The 16,513-nt window shown below is 36.6% G+C and overlaps 1 protein-coding gene across 4 annotated transcripts; it reads right to left on the bottom strand.

The window, feature by feature from the left end:
- Nucleotides 1-1,061: 1,061 nt before the first annotated feature.
- Nucleotides 1,062-16,250, bottom strand: LOC140003739 (uncharacterized). 4 transcript variants are annotated; one of them, XM_072080729.1, is made up of 20 exons: nucleotides 15,965-16,227; nucleotides 13,051-13,160; nucleotides 12,190-12,348; nucleotides 11,791-11,856; nucleotides 11,603-11,692; nucleotides 11,118-11,420; nucleotides 10,838-10,935; nucleotides 8,891-8,926; nucleotides 7,833-7,953; nucleotides 7,489-7,725; nucleotides 6,283-6,378; nucleotides 6,097-6,162; nucleotides 5,849-5,887; nucleotides 5,642-5,776; nucleotides 4,836-5,197; nucleotides 4,328-4,421; nucleotides 3,443-3,631; nucleotides 2,545-2,694; nucleotides 2,302-2,391; nucleotides 1,532-1,663 (listed from the first exon to the last, which is right to left on the bottom strand). In XM_072080729.1, exons 2-18 carry the CDS (start codon nucleotides 13,147-13,149, stop codon nucleotides 2,596-2,598), a joined length of 2,289 nt encoding a protein of 762 aa, XP_071936830.1. In that variant the 5' UTR covers nucleotides 13,150-13,160; nucleotides 15,965-16,227; the 3' UTR covers nucleotides 1,532-1,663; nucleotides 2,302-2,391; nucleotides 2,545-2,595. The 4 variants fall into 4 exon arrangements, with proteins under 4 accessions (XP_027107501.2, XP_071936830.1, XP_071936831.1 ...); XM_027251700.2 differs by lacking the exon at nucleotides 2,302-2,391 and having other exon boundaries at nucleotides 1,062-1,663; nucleotides 15,965-16,250; XM_072080730.1 differs by lacking the exon at nucleotides 2,302-2,391 and having other exon boundaries at nucleotides 15,955-16,080.
- Nucleotides 16,251-16,513: the final 263 nt, after the last annotated feature.

Genomic DNA, 16,513 nt, shown 5'->3' with positions numbered 1-16,513 from the left:
GTGCAACCTTCTTACTATGTAATGACAGTCCAGAAATATAGCCTTTCATGATCTTACCTTCTTTTGTATTTTTTTTTTCCCTCTTGCGGTGCAAATTAAATTATTGCCCACTTTAAAAATTCGGAATATTCAAAAAACACTTTTTTCAAACAATTTCTTATATTCTCAATCTTTTTTTTTTTTTGTTTCCTACAGACATAACTTCTTATAAATAAATTTTGTAACAGTCCTACAAGTACAGTTTGTCAAGTTTAAGAAAAAAACAAATAAATTTTGTTGCTTAGGAAAAAAAAAAGAATTTGTTTCCAAACCAGAGTGTCAAATTGGACACGTAAACTTTTATTAAAGTATGCAAAAGGTATGGTGGTCAAATTATTTATTGCAACCTAAATAAGAATATGAAACTTCTTGTTTACTTTTTCAAAGAAATCAATTGGTCTTTTCTTTCTTCTCCTGTTTTCTTTTTTTTTTTTTCCTTACTCTTTGCAATTCTCATGACACAACACCCATGTACCAACATGCACAAAACCAATGCACTGTATTTTCATGTCAAATGTCAATTGCTTAAGCCTAATGAATCATATTTTAACGTAGATCACTTAAAAATTAAACACATCACACCTTAATATTGATTTATGGCTTAAAAATCAACGTTAAATCATATTTTGAGGAATCAACTTCCCTTCTCTTTTCTCCCTTTCCATTTACTTTTCTTTTGCAATCTAGATGACATATTGACATGCCCTCTCACAATCAAAAACGAATACGTGCACCAACAAAAGCAACAACAAACAAGCAACACCACAGAAACACCAGCAGGTGGTGTCCCCCATCCCCCACCATCCCCTTCCCCAAGACACCTTCTTGTAACAGAATATGATTTCAACAAAAAAAAAAACACATTCACATGATAGTATTATATCTAATTTCAACTGAGCATAAACACCAATCACCAAAGATTTATGCTACAATTTCAACTCCAAATTGTTGATAAGCAACAGAAAATTGTCTGTAATCTATCATTGAAAGCGACAGAAGCAAAGGTGATGCCATTTGAAGAATAGAGTAAATGAATTCTTCTCATTGATAGGCCTCGCAATTGATTGAAATATTACAAAAACAATAGAAAACAGGGCAAAGATTTTATCATCCACTTCTAGTGTTTAATTTGAAGTGAAGCTAAACATTTTATTACCAGGCAAAAATTTCAACTTCATACAGTGAGGTCATTGAAAAATACTGCATCAATACTATCCCATCCCAACCAAATCTACAAAGCTTTCGGAATCATCAGCTGAGCTTCTCTTAAGGTTAAAAAAGGACCAAATAGCTAATGCTCTTCTTCTTCAAAGGAAGAGGGGTAAAAAAGAAAGGAGAAAAAAAAAAAAAAAAAAAGATACTTCATCTGCCTTTACAGAAGCTGAGCTCAGAATAGTTTCCAAATCTGCTGAGAGCTTGAAGTTGCTTGCCAGCGCCAAATTTATAATTACCAACCATCCAACTAGGAAATCACAACCAAGGATTCACTGAATTTTGCCGTGTCTGATTGTTTCCCAAATATACAAGCAACAAATAAGTATGATTTACGGCAAACACTTCCCGAAGAGCTGTGCTTTAGATGCACCAGAAACCCATAGAACAGGTCACTTGACTTGCATCAACCCTATAAGGAATCAAAGAAAAAAGACTGCTCAAACAAGTGAACAACTAAATTTGATACATCAGCGCATATAATATAAGCAACCAAACAAGAATAGGTGCCCATGGATCAAAAATGCATTGCGGAACAAACTTCTGCATATCCAGAAACAAGTCTTTACAGACAAAGCAAGTGGATATATCTAAATAACCACATATCACTTAGGTTATACTGACAATATCCCCGACAGAAGCAAGGGAAGAGGTCTCTATTTGTTGCTTTACAATTTAAGTTGCAAAAGAATTAAGGGGGCCGATTGACATTAGAAAAATCATATAAAGCTCTGAAGGTTAAATCGCAATAGACATTTGCAAGAAGGTTTCCAAAACTCGACTAAAATGAGGGAGCAGAACTCCACAACAATACAGCTATGACTATAATATCTACATTATAAACTCCCATGCATTTCCTTGATTCCAACTAGGACATGGGACTCCAATTTCACTATGATAAAGACTATTACTAACCAACCATAATGAAGAAGGGACTGCTTACAGGAAAAATAAAAGTACAGCAAAACCACCTACACATAAAACCACCAAAACAAACCCAGACTGAAGGCCAGCAAAGCACTTTATATCCGAATATATGTAAATACATACTCCTTAACTAAATTGCTAACAATCCCAGAGAGGTAGATCTCCAGAGTTACATTATTGAACTTGGTAGCTTTTCCTTCAACTCTTCATAAGCTGCAAACAAAAAGGCTATTACTTTCTAAAATCTGGATCACTCAACCACACAACCTACGGCCCCTGCTGCCAGGTCCCCCAACTGAATGGGCAATAAGCCACTCACAAAAACAGGGAAAACAGGAAAGTGAATGAGGATGGAAATAAGCTCACATGCAATTTTCATTTTTTTTGCTCAAATGCCCATCAACGTATGGGCTTCCATCACCTGCCCTGCACCACTCGGTAGTTTAGCACTAGATCTTCAGGTTTTTTCCATATATATGTCCGGACAGTGGCCAAGCTCATGTCAGGGGATAAGACCTGGCAAAAGGGAAAAAAATGTTCCTTTAGTTCAGAAAGCCAATAAATTTAACTAATCAAGCAGAAAAGTAGCATTTCTGAGGAAAAAGGTTAAATTCAAGGAACTGCAGTATGTAAAGAACAATCTGCAAGCAAAGAGGGAAAATACTGAAAGTGAAAGAAGAATATTATCACTAAAGGAAAAAATGCTATGACCACTTTCCGTCGCAATTCTTGGCTCATACAGAATATTATTTTTTGTGGACTTCTTTAGCCCTTTATTATTGTTGCACTCCACTTTGAATGGAAAGTGTACCAATTTTCACCTTCTCAGATTATTATATGATATTCAAGATTATTCAACAACTTCACTCATGTCTCTATACATTTTCAAGAGTTCACCTATCCTATGAGCACACATGGAGATATCTGTATTACAGAAACTAATTTCCTTGTAATTTATAACTATCATTTTTTTCGCCTCCTACTCTGCTGCCCTTGTTTTTCTCCTATAAGTACAGCAAAAAGATCCTAAAAGTGATTATTCTTTCATTCCACTTTAACTATAAAATCTATAATGAACTGATTATTTAATTTTGCATGGAATATGACACGTGAAAATGATTTCCAATTGATAATTTAAAAGGTTTGGTTTATGCCCCTAAAACAACATAACAGGTGGGGTTTCCTAAATAAATAAACTTACGTCTGCTTGGAGCATATTATCTGGAAAATTTTCATCCCAACTTCACCCAAAAGATGATGATACCTGGTTATTGCACAAAATCTCTATACAAGGCTTCAGCTTTTGCCAATGTTTCACCCCTGATCGGAAAGAACCATCTCCTCCAGCAGCTGGATGCGGCAACTGCCCTCCAGCCACAGGAAACATTCCATCTGAGTTCATATTATCAAGCGGCTTATCAAGAACCATCTTCTCTACAACATAGTTGACAACCTACAAACATAAATCAGATTATAAGCTGCTGGGACTCAAAACAACCCAAAAGTGGGAATAAAACACACAATTTCTGAAAGAAAACTAACATACTATTTCAAACTCAAATTACGAGGTAGTCATCCAACACATCATCAATTGTTTTTACTACCTTAAGCTGCAAGAACTCAGTTTTGATTCTTATTCTTGAGAGAGCATCTAGTGCCCTCAAAAAGAATGTAACAATGTTCTACGAGGAAGACAGGAAGACCAGGACAACCTTTTGGTTTATTTTAAATGAAGATCTTCCGGACTCAACTGGCAACGAAAACAGAAAAGCCTAATTGCTTAAGGTGCAAAATTCTCAATCATGATGAAGATGCTTGATATTAAGCCTAAAAACTAGGCATAGAGGTCATCATGTTCGGGTAACAACCAATACAACAGGGGATGGTGCTACATTTTCTTCTTGGCCTCTTTCCTCAGTACAAATAGGAATAATTGGCTTTGGAAACTGCAACAACTCTGAAGGCAGAACATACTATGAAGATGACTACAAGAAGTATAGTTTTACATTTCTGCATGAGCTTGTAACTAAAAGACCTAATTAACCAAATGCAATATAAGTTCTATGAATTGATATTTAACTTGATAACCATTAAACAAAAAATCTCATACACCTAGGCAAAACTCTAACCCAGTCCACCATGTTATTACCTTATGTATCCGTAAAATACGGGGCGCACTCAGCTTTCCTTGTGTTAAGATCTGGACGGTTGAACCTTCACACGGATGTAAATAAAAACTACATCTGTCATGAATTAAATTAAAGTTAAAGGAGTCAAATCTCCTTGTCCTAAGTAGTATCTGAACATGATAATAAAAAATGTACAAGCACTGTGATGTAAACCAAGTTAAGATTCAAGCGAAATAACCAACAATCTGAGATCCAATAGCTAGTGAAATGAGAGAAAAGGTGGAAGCAAAAAAAGGATAGCTTGAAGAAGTTAAAAGAATCAGTAGAAAGCTAAATAAAAGAAAAGAAAATTGAAAGAAAAAGAACCACCAATCAGTAGAAAATGTTGTTCAGAGATTAACAAGGATGCTTCATCCCAAAGAGCAGATGTTGGAGAGCAAGATTACACGAACTAAAAGCAAAATAACCTCAAACAAAATGCCTTATGACAATTTCAAGGTCAAAAGAGAGTTTAATGTAAGAAATTACTTGGTATTTTCCCTGGGAGGAAGGCGATTATTCAATACACAATCCAAGACCCACCAGGGGAAGTCTTTCTCGTCTTCACTTCCATCTAAATCTGTGATTTTCTTTCTCCACGGACCACCTAGAGACCCCTCAGTAATAATAGAAGGAGGTGCAGCTACTGAAAATTCAAATGGCGGATAAACCATTGAATCATTTTCAGCATTTCCATCAACCTCAACTCTTGATAGGGTAATACTCCTAGAAGATACATCTTTACCAGATTGAACTTCCACGTTTCCCGAAGCCTGAGAACCAAACCGTTGCCTTCGTTTGGTTAACCAATGAGCTAACAGCCCTTTAAGGGTTTCCCGGGCTAAATTAACCTATAGAACCAAATAGACAGAAAAACACGATGAGAAAACAAACTTGTCCAGAGATATGCTATTAACCATAGTCAATGTAAGCATATGAAACCATGACAAGAACCAAAAACTCAGTCACACTAAAGTGCCATAGAAGCACATCAGTAATCTGAAAATGGGAGAAGGTTAATCACAAATGCAAAAATCAATTCACTCCCAAGAGAGAATATTTCATATGTGTCTAGTAGTCTTCAGACTTTTACCAGACATATGATTTGCAAACATTTATGTTCCAAGACATAAAGCTCAAATGACACAAAAGAACAAGTGATGACTCATAAAAACTTATAATAAAAACCAAATTAAAGGCACAGTAAGAAGAAAGTGAGAAACAGAGGAAAGTTCAGGTAAGGTAATCATGCCAAAGAAAAGGTCAAAAAACACGGAAGTCTATTTTTTAAATACCTTGTCATCCTCAGGTTTTCCAATGATGTTCAAGTCAGCAGAATACATCTCCGCAGAAAAACATTGTGGTGTATCCAAATGAACAGCCAAGTTCCCAAGCCTCGTATCTACAGTGAACCAAGCGGGAATACTTACCTGGAGAAAAGAACAGAACTCAAATAAAATTCAAAAATCAGCGGAATGATGATACAAGACACAGATCCTTACCATCTCAAACAGTTCTTCTTTCTTCTTCTCAAACGAAACCTATATTAACACCAAACAATTTAGAAAGAATTATCACATTTCGGCGTCAGAACATAATACTAAAAGTAGTGTCTAATACTTTCAATTTTCAATATAGATTCAGGATCTAATATACAGGCATGCGCCCTGCCACTGAGTTATGATGTTCATGAAATTCATTAGAGGCACAAACTGGCACAGGTTACCATGTTAAGAAACTTATCACTAACCTCTCCATAGTTTTCAATTACAACACCCCTTGTGATTTCCCATAATTTCACCATACCAGCAGTATCCTGACACAGGGATGTTGCACATACAGTAATTGTTATATTGAACATGAAAACATGTTCATGGAATAGAAAGATAATGGAAAAAGTCGAGTAGTCCAACACAAGACAAAACTATCATAGTACCTTTGTTAGGACATGTCTACGATTATTCAAAATATCATGCTGCACTATTCCTGCAGTGCCAAGGATGCTAAACGATGGTTCCTTATAAACAGGCACCTGATCCATTGTAAAAATGTTAAAATATGGGAATCAAACTCCAAAATGCTGTACATGGACACAAGGAAGAACAATAATTTAAAAAAAGCAAAGTCCCTAGGAAATTGCATCAAGCAAAGGTACTGAGACTTAGTTGAAAACCTTATAACAAGTCCCACACAAAAAAAAGGATAAACAGGGTTCGAACAAAAGGAGAGATGACTCAGACGCCAGCCCAAGCACAAAGAGTTGCCAATACCCCTGCTGTATTATAGTCAATTTATAGTACATATAACAACTAATTGCGCCATTGCAGGCAGATTGAACTCCGCCATTCTCTAAGGCCAGAACAGCCAGACAAAATGTTTCCTTGACAAACATGTAATTGAACTAAAACAATAATCAGAAGAAAAAAAACACATCTAATGCTGCTGACAGAAACAATCATTTTTGCCTTCCACTGATAACAAGAATATTTTAAGACAATGATATGATAAGATGCTGACATATGACTCAATACAAAATCATGACAACAGTAAATATCAAGAAATGAATATAGTTCTTTAGTTACAGTTACAGCATGGATTTCCACAAGACGAAAGTAAATAAATCCCACAATCAAGACGTTGGCTGAATCCCATCAAACCATTTCATAGATTCTTCTTGCTACCTGCCTCAGGTACTAGTCTTTGATTGCCTTTCCATTTCCAAGGATAGGACCTCATAATAGTTTTGCATGTGACAGTAGTAATTAATCAACAAATAGGTCTGTCCAAAAATTTGGTTTCCATGTACCTACATTTCAAAATATTCTCCCTGGATGTCCATCAGAAGTGAGGATATCCACAACTCTTAGACCATTCCCGAGTTACTTGGAGATAAAAACCAATAGACCCACACCTGAAAATATTTAGCTTGGTACTTGTGCTGATTACAAAGTTAGGCTGCAACTCTATACAGCACCTATTGCTTCATCATTTGAAATTTGGAATGCAGCTTCTCTCCTTTTAGCAATTAATTAAAACAACTAGATTACATGACTTGTGCGTCCGTATCCTCGAACATTATAACAACAAAAGAAAAGGGGCCAAATTACAGCAAAAGTTAAACCAAATGGAAAGAATGACTCACCGGAGTTGAACCCTCTAATGAAATCCTTGCCCTTGAAAATGACAAGTTGCCAGCCAAAAATGAACCACCTCTTTGGAAAACTTTCTGAGGATTCCGTCCCTCAGCTGGCCATCTATGTACAGAAGAATCTGTCGTTGCAACCCAAATCCCATCATCATGCAATGCCAACTGCAAAATAGGATGTTCCTTTGTACAAAGCAATACACTTTCTCTTGTTGCCAAGTCAGTCAAGTATAACTGCAATCCAAACCTTTTGCTTCAGATGGATGAGCCACTAGAGATTAATGTCCATTGGCAAGAGAAGAACAAAGAAAGGAAACTTAAAAGTTCTGAAATGCACTAACCGAAAGGTCTCTTCCGCCACTGTAAACATGACTAAAAGTTGGAGTGCTGGCAAGTGCCCAAACAGAATCAGTATGTACAGCATAGGAATGGATACATCGTTGCTGACCAAGATCCCATAGTCTGTAAAATAAAGAGGATGGTTATTAACAAGAACAATGACAAAAGAATGACTAGATATCTCATTAACAATCATTACACCAGCTCATGGAAGCAGAAAAAACTGAACAGATGCTACAAGCTGTGGAGAGACATAAAGCACTCTCAAAAGTTAGAAACAATAAATTACCATTATGGAGATATATAAAGCAACAGACAAACAAAGCTTTCAAATTTGAATATTTTATGTGGATGAAAAACCACTAAAACCTAGACGAAAAGGTAGGATGAAATTTTTGGCCGAATTTCTGAAATTTTCTACACTCCAAGCAACATTATCTGATTCAAATGCTGAGTAAGGCTCTTTGATTTGACATCCCCACGGGCCTATGCTGCCATGCATTTGTGGCCTTACCTCCATACTTAGAAGAGATTAAGAACGTTCATCTTCATGCCATGTATATCTGTGTGTTTCATTCGTACTTGGCATGTATATTCTATGTATATGACATGTATAGACATAGTACATGCAGGTGGTAAAAGTCAAAATCACCTCAAGACTATTAAATCAATCCAGCATTGTAATTCCAAAAATATCTTAAAAAGAATCAACCTAACAACATAATACAGAACCCACTTTTAATTTCCAGCTTTTCAGAGAAATAGACTTCTAGGTGCACAGCATATATACATGCACCAAAGCATCTCTTTCTTGCAATTTCCACAGCATGCAACAAAGAGAGAGTAAAATAGACAGAAACATATCTGCTCTGACAAGACAGGCAAATGCAATGACACGTTTGCAACACTGCAGTGCCAAACTTATCTATCCAAAACCGAATATAAATATTTCTGTAAAGTGGTTCAGGCTGCTACTTGCTCAAAAAGTTTAGCTTAACAATGACATTACATATTTGTATTCTCAAAGTCACAGCATGGAATCAGAGTTTTTTGTGCCTACCTGATCATTGAGTCAGAAGATCCTGATAAGCAAAATCTGTAAAATGACGGTAGAAGAATTAGCTTAAAAGATCAGAGAACAGCAGTTCGTTCAAACTTTGAACCACACTACCTCTGCCAAAATAGCAACTACCTTCAAAACCAAAAATTAAAGCAATCCATAAAAGCCAGTATGATCATATTCACATTTACAAACTTACAAATAGGAAAACTAAATCTGTTGCAAATCATCCTTAAAAACAAGCAGTCAAAAACAATGTTGAACCTATAGTTTAAAAAAATGCAAATTTCAAGCTAGTATTAACATAATAAAACCTCCCTTCTTGAGAATGTAAAGGCCATGCAACATGGACTGAGGTGTAGATGTTGGTTGTTAAAAGGTAACAACCACAAGATTAACGAAAACAATGAGATTTTTTGACACGGAGGCAGAGGTGCAGGTTTGTGTCGAATATGTTCATATATAGTCTAACAGGTTAGCAAAATATGAGGACACACAAATTTACGTAAAAGATGCCATTGAACCATATCATCATCAAAATATTTGTTTCAGATCACCCAGTCAACTCCTAAGAAACAAATTGTGGTCTAACTGTAACTTATAGCCATTAACTCCAATTTTAATTTAATCTTCGGTAGGGGGTAATTGTCTCGATTTTTTTCTCATTTTCCTTTTCTCCATTCCATCTTCTCTTGTTCTTGCACCCACTTCACCAGGACCACCCCACTCTCCACAGCACCACCAAGCCTGCCGTTCTTCCCCACTGTCCCATTTCCCCATTCTTATGTAACCTCCTCCATTTCCACTCTTGCTGGCACAAATCTTTCCTCTGACTACTCCACCTGTCAGCCTTCAGGCACCTTTCCCTCATAACAGATTTATTTTCCTCACAAGTAAAAGAGCAAACCTCCACAAGCCATTACTTCAACTTAGGAGAAATGGGGCTTTTATTCAGTGAAAGGATGTCAATCATGTTAACTGAACAAGGCAGAAGTTCAGAAAGGAATTTGAGGCATGAACTCTGAAATGTGGGGATAATCAGTTCCCAAATTAACACAAGAAAATATGTTCTTGGGTACTATATGCAGTTTCAGTCATGACAATGCAAATGCTTTTGTGTGAGATACATTTATCATGTCAGCGTGATGAGCTAGAATGCATTGTCCTGGTAGAAGAGGAAGAGCATGAAGGGGGCTTGGGGTGCAGCGGCAGTAGGGTTGCAAAGCGCTTTGGAAAGTAGAAGAGAATGAGAGCTAGTGAGGGGTATTTTCATTCTAACTGCAGGAAACAATCATAACACCGCAAACTTACGCTTGCAGAAGTTAAATGACGATTTGTGATAGACGATACTCTGGTATCAAAAATATAAAAGGCCTCCAAAGTTCTCTAGGTCTTCTAGCTGATGTGATGGCTTCTTTTAGGCTGTATTTACATCCCATTATGACATTATGATCTGCTTTATTTAGTTTAAAGCACCCTAACCCTGGGTGATTATTCCTAAAAAGTTCTTGGTCGAATTCCTCGATATCTAACTCCTCCTTCTCATCTTACCCTTTCTTCCTCTAAAATTCTTTCCATGACAAAAAGGAAAAACGCTATACAGGATAAGATTTTTAGTGGAGGAGAACCAATAACTAGCCTGGAATATCCTGTTTGTTGACATGCATCCAAGTTTCAGCATTGTATATCTCTACAGAATAAAGTCCCATCAACCAACATCTAGAAAATGACAACTTTGAGCAATGTAAAGCATGAAAGATCGGCATTGGATCAACTTCTGAAACTGACATTCCTGAGCTATCCCTATAAAGATTACTACATAGATTCTCCAGTTCTTACTACAGCTTGCTTATTCACCTATGAACTCTTGACATGAAATTTTAACTGTGTCTTAAAAACCCTTTCATAGAATTGGAAAGCACCAAAAAATTTCTTTATAAGACAAACCTGCCAGTAGAATCTAACAGCAGAACCCTAATATTATCTGTGTGTCCTCTAAGTTTCATGGTCTTCGAACCAGTCCTTGGGTCCCAAACACGCACAACCTACAACAAATTTGTGGATTTGATGCAAAAATGAAATTACATCAGCTACTGGACAATTGAAATGACACTTATGTTAGTAAAAATTTAATAAATTCCTTTAATCAAAACAAACAATTGTCCAAAAGGGGGGAAAACACTAACAAACTGAAAGACAAAAAAATAACCTATCATATAACATATACCTTCTCAGTTCCACCAGAAACAAGAAGTGTTCCACTTTCATTCATGGCCAATGCATAAACTGACTCTTTATGGCCTTTGGCAGCAATAGGAACATACCCTTGAGACTGAGTTGTGTGTAAGGAAATGCTATTGCTTGAGTTAATGGGTCGAAGACTAACTGGCAAGGAACTTCCCGACCCACAGACTCCATTTGAACAGTCATCTTCAGTTGCATCGCTTGACTTAGAATGTGGAGCAAGTGCAGTTTCAAGATCCCATATGAATACTTCTCCACCTAACCCACCGGAGGCAACAATATTGCTCTGTGGTCACGTTAATCAAAAACATGAAAAAGAAAAAGAAGAATCAGAATCTGACAGAAGTGCAACACAATCTATGTTCAGTGAGCTCCATTCAACACTAATTACCAATGGAGTTGAGATGTGAAAATATATTGAACTTCTAATTATCAACAAAGGGAGAAAATGTGGTGAAGATAGATTACATTTTTTTCTGCAGCGGCAAGGCAAGTGACATAGTCAGTGTGCTGACGAAGGGTCCTCACACATGTTCCATCAGACAAGCAATTCCAGGCCTGATAAGCACAGCATAGCCAAAAAACAAAGGGTGAGTAGAATACACATATACGTTATTTGTTTATGTATTAGAACAGAAAGCTGATGGCATCTATACCTTAACAGTTGTATCTGAGGAGCAGGACACAAGTGTGTTTCCACCTACAAGGACAGCATCATTGACCTGCAGGAGCAATAAACATTTGAACATTATAAGGAACACTCAGAGCACAGAAAAATGATGGGACGATTATTAATATCAAACAAAATCTCCAGGTCTTGTTTCTTGGAGGATCTGGGTTAAACAAATTCCCTTCATCCTCTCCCAACCAACACTACCTCAAAATTCAAAATGAAGAACACAAGATGGAAACACAGGAAACAATCCTGTCAACTAAAAACAAATGAATCACTTTAAAGCAGCTCAGCTGGTTTCCAAATTAATCCTGCCAGCATCAATCGTTGAAGAATTTAAATTATATAAATATATAACATTTAACACAAAATGATGACTTACCCAATCAACATGTGATTCAAAAGTAGTGGAGCAGGTAGCACCATCTTCAGTCAGTTCCCATTTCTTTAACGTGCCATCGCGACTCCCAGTGAAGAGGTGGTCAAGCCCATCAGGCACTGTAGGTTTTAGCACAGCCAAACAATTGATACCTGCACAGTGCTGAAAGATCAATTTCTATCAGTATAGAGTGTCCGGAGAAGAAGATAGAAGAGAATAACATACAAGCTCCTCTAGCAGTAATGAACATAAAAATATCATTGCCTGTCAAACAAGTGGGCACCAAAATCAATTTAAGAACGTGCTATATTACTTATACATGCAACAGGTCAAAAATAACAGCATGTCTAAGAAGCAAGTCCAAGATTTGATTACTTGTACCTTCAGAAAAAACAAAGAAAGCATTTGTCACTTTGGATGGTTTAAGGAAAAAGAAAATGTTAAAAACAAAATTGCAGCAATACAATTAAAATATACCTAGAAAACCATCAAAAAGAGTAGAAAAGTTTATTTGACAACTCATCGACCTATCTGCAACACAATTTCAAATTTAATGAAGACAACTCATTGCTCCAACCACGTTCCTCCATTTACACCAAGAATGGATAGACAGACAACAGGGTATCCAAAATGTATCACAACCTACCAAAGCATAATTGATGGCAGTTTTATTGAGTCGTAGTTCTAGGACAAGTCTAAGGTTTTTGAACACGTAAGGTTCATAGAAAAGAGTACCATTCCTGCTCAAATCTCAAAAATGCAATCAATATACAACTGCCAGAAGTAGTACCTATTCCCACAGATTAATAGAGTTAAACATCTAAATTATTCAGAATTTGGAATTAACAAGGTATTAAGCCTCACCTTTGTGTCATCTGCATCATTCAGAACATAAGTCAATCTCTTCTCTTTTCGGGGCCGAACAGAACTTGACGTATTCCCTGCACTCGCTACACGGTGCATGGCAAAAACTCCTAAAGCACATATAGATAAACCAATAGGTCATCATCTATTACAATTCAATCCTACAGCAACGAAATGACAATTCTTTAGGTGATTGAACAGCTGGCATTCAGAAAGTTGTACTACTCAATTTAGACGAGAGATTTCAGACACTCCTAAATGTATTGATACATGGAGCCTCGTATAAAAAGGACCAGCTATAACTTTGCAAAAACCTCCAAGCCATAGGAGTTAGATATATAAGACCATTTGGAATTTTACGAACTGCACATCTTACTCATACATAATTCAAATCTTCCAGACTTCACGACAACAACACACTTAGCTACAAAAAATGGATAAAAAGAGACAGGTCAGCACATTACGAAGATGTAGGTGGCAAACTAACTCTAACCTAACCAGATTCTGAAAATAATACAAGTAGATACATTATCATCTTAAGATTATTTCCTATTAGCTGATTATTCATAGCAATTATTGTGGTTAAACGGGAAAACCCACTCTAAAAACCCAAGGAAAGGCTTCACAGCAGTCATAGGAGGCATTAAGACCAGAGCTTTTTTAAGTGATAAAAGGACTAGTGACTACAGGTTCTTTTATACTATAGAGTTACTGCTCAGGCTCACTATTTTTTATTTTATTCTCCAATATTGATACCAATCAGAGGTAGGCAATCAAGAGGTAAGGACAAACTGGTGATATTTACAAAAGCTCCTTAAAAGAAAAAATGCTAATTGAAAAAGAGACTTCGGAGGGACTAACGGTAATACAAGAGAATTTCAAAGTAACAAAACCCTAGAAAGTCAATAAAATGCAAGTGCTCCATGGAATGGAAGCACTGGGAGCAGGAGGGAAGTAAAGTTCTCAAAAGACTTTCTATTCTCAAATAAAAGAGTTAGAAAATATCTAATATCCGCTAGCTCACAAGAATATCTATTATCCACTAACCCACTAGTCAGTGGGGTTACCTAAAGCCCTTTAAATCACTGCTGGATCATGGACTAACAACGAGAGGGAAGCCCCCTCTTAGATTTTAAAACATGGCTCTCTGGCAAAAGTTTTATGCTCTTACTGGGGCTCAGAGCAGAAAATTCTTCATTTTCACATCACCAGCAAGAGGCAGAAGAGAAAAAGCTTTTGCAGAGCAGAGGTTAAGTTGATTGTTTCTTCTAGAGCTATAACAGCTTGAACATGAAGGCAAGAAGGATTGCAAGAATATGAAACTGATAGGGTTAAAAAGGGAAAATATGTATAATGGCTTCAGGCTCAAGCAATAGGTTGGAGGCGACAAGAAGAATTCTACCCTTAGAACGAGACAATTAACCCCTATATAAAAAAGAATGGCATATATTCAGTGAAGAATCATCGTTATTGGGAAATTTAAAAAAAAAGAAAAAGAAAAAAGGAGTAGTCATCAAAGAGAAGCAATCATAGTGAAGATCTTCTGAATTTACATGATAGCCTGTGCTCTTAGACAATAGTTGAATCAGACATTAAAGGAGCTAGTCTGAATAGTTTTCTCAGCACAAACTACTGAGTTGGAGATGCCCATTAAGGAAGAACATCCACAGTTGTCAATTATTGCAAACCACTGGGATAATGCCAGAGAACTATACCAACATTCAGTAAATTTAAAGAAGCATATCACAAGAGCTTAGTCTTTCTGTATCTAATTGATACCGCAGAAGGACACAATCCCAAATCTCAATATCAGGGCTTTCAGACCTCCAAGCATATCCATTTTTGTTTTTTTAGGTAGATCTCCAAGCACATGTAAGAATGAAGCAAAATTTTGTACACAGGATAAGCAACATTTCCTGTATCCTAAATGAATCAGCAGGAAAATCTTAGATGGAAGCCTTATATGACAAAGCAAATTCCAACCAAACACAACAGCTTGTTAAATTTAGAGAAGGACAACGATGACATGTGGCAGTTGCTTAGCATATTGGAAGCCTAGCTGTTTTCTAAAATTTCATCGTGCTCATGGAACACACAGTACACTTTAGCAGCACATAGCTCCAAGAAAAGAATTTTCGAGGAACTCTACATTAAAGGGAGTAAAATAACTAGTTGTCAGTTTCAGGATAAAACCCTCAGTATCTTATCAAAATCTCTCCCTACATGTAGCACCATTCAAAGACACTACCACCTTATACTAATCTAAGATGCTTTTGACAGCTAACACCATTATGAGTGTCTATTGCAATTTGCAAGCTGAGCTAAGAGCAAAGGCCTTCAAGAGCTTAAGCTTAAGCACAAGGGACCAAAGCAAAGGCAAAAAAAAGTTGAGTTGAACATGCTACAGAATAACATTAAACAATTAAAGATTAGCAAACTGATAAACTAACTACGGACAAATCTTAATTGTAACGTCAAAACCTCATAAATAATGTCCAAAGGGATAGTACATTTTAAGTCATTCTTTTCCAAAAATTTCCATGATACATCAGAACAACCTTTTATAGGAAGGCATTGCAAATATATTCAATAAAAATCACTGCTTCCATAATGACAATTGCTATTATTGACCATAACATAATTCTCTTCCCATACGTGAAGCTAAAAAATTCCTAATACGGCATCAAGAAATGAGTCATTCAAAGAAGAAAAAACAAAAACTTCACAAAACACAAATCATATTACCCGCAGAAAAGCTTCCTCCTTGATAACAATTCAACTCACCCAGCAATTCAATGAAACATAAACAATTAAAACATGTCCAATACTCAATCCTCAATCCAATTCGCTCCCGGAAATTAAAAACCCAATATTGATAATCGTCGTACATAATCACATACATACACGAACAAACCTGAGGGTTGCCAAGGAGCTGAATTGAAAGAGAATGTTTTCGATCAAAGAAAGAAGTCCGGACGGTGTGGTCAATGGCAGCTGGGAGCAGAGAAAGACTCACTTCCGATAATTCAAATCAACTCAATGGTGGCGGTGGTGGTGGTGCCGATGGGGGCGGTGGCGGTGGGGGAGCGATGAGGTGGAGGCCGTCTCCGACTGTATTAAGTCCGACTAAAAGCTTAGGGCTTTGGAGCTTTGAAAGAGAAGAAGAAATGGTAAAACCAAGGACAAAACTAAAGCTTCTCCCATGGTAAACGCCCTGAATAATTAAATATTTTAATTTTTTTTAAAAAATTTTCTGTTTTGGGGGACAACAGTTGTTTATTATAATATTAGTAATTAGTAGTACTATTTTTTGCTTCTTTTCTTTTTTCTCTGACCGAGGGATCCGGGAATTCAAATAGATTTGGAAAACGGCAAATCTCATGCTATGTAATTCACAACCAAATTTTTTTTTTTCTTTTCTCTCTTTTTTTGTGCTTCTTCCTAGCTATCTATATCTATGAAA

The sequence above is a fragment of the Coffea arabica genome, chromosome 2e (genome assembly GCF_036785885.1).
Source record: "Coffea arabica cultivar ET-39 chromosome 2e, Coffea Arabica ET-39 HiFi, whole genome shotgun sequence".
NCBI classification, from domain to species: domain Eukaryota; kingdom Viridiplantae; phylum Streptophyta; class Magnoliopsida; order Gentianales; family Rubiaceae; genus Coffea; species Coffea arabica.
Note: the sequence above shows the minus strand (reverse complement) of the source record. Positions and strands in the feature narration are given on the sequence as shown.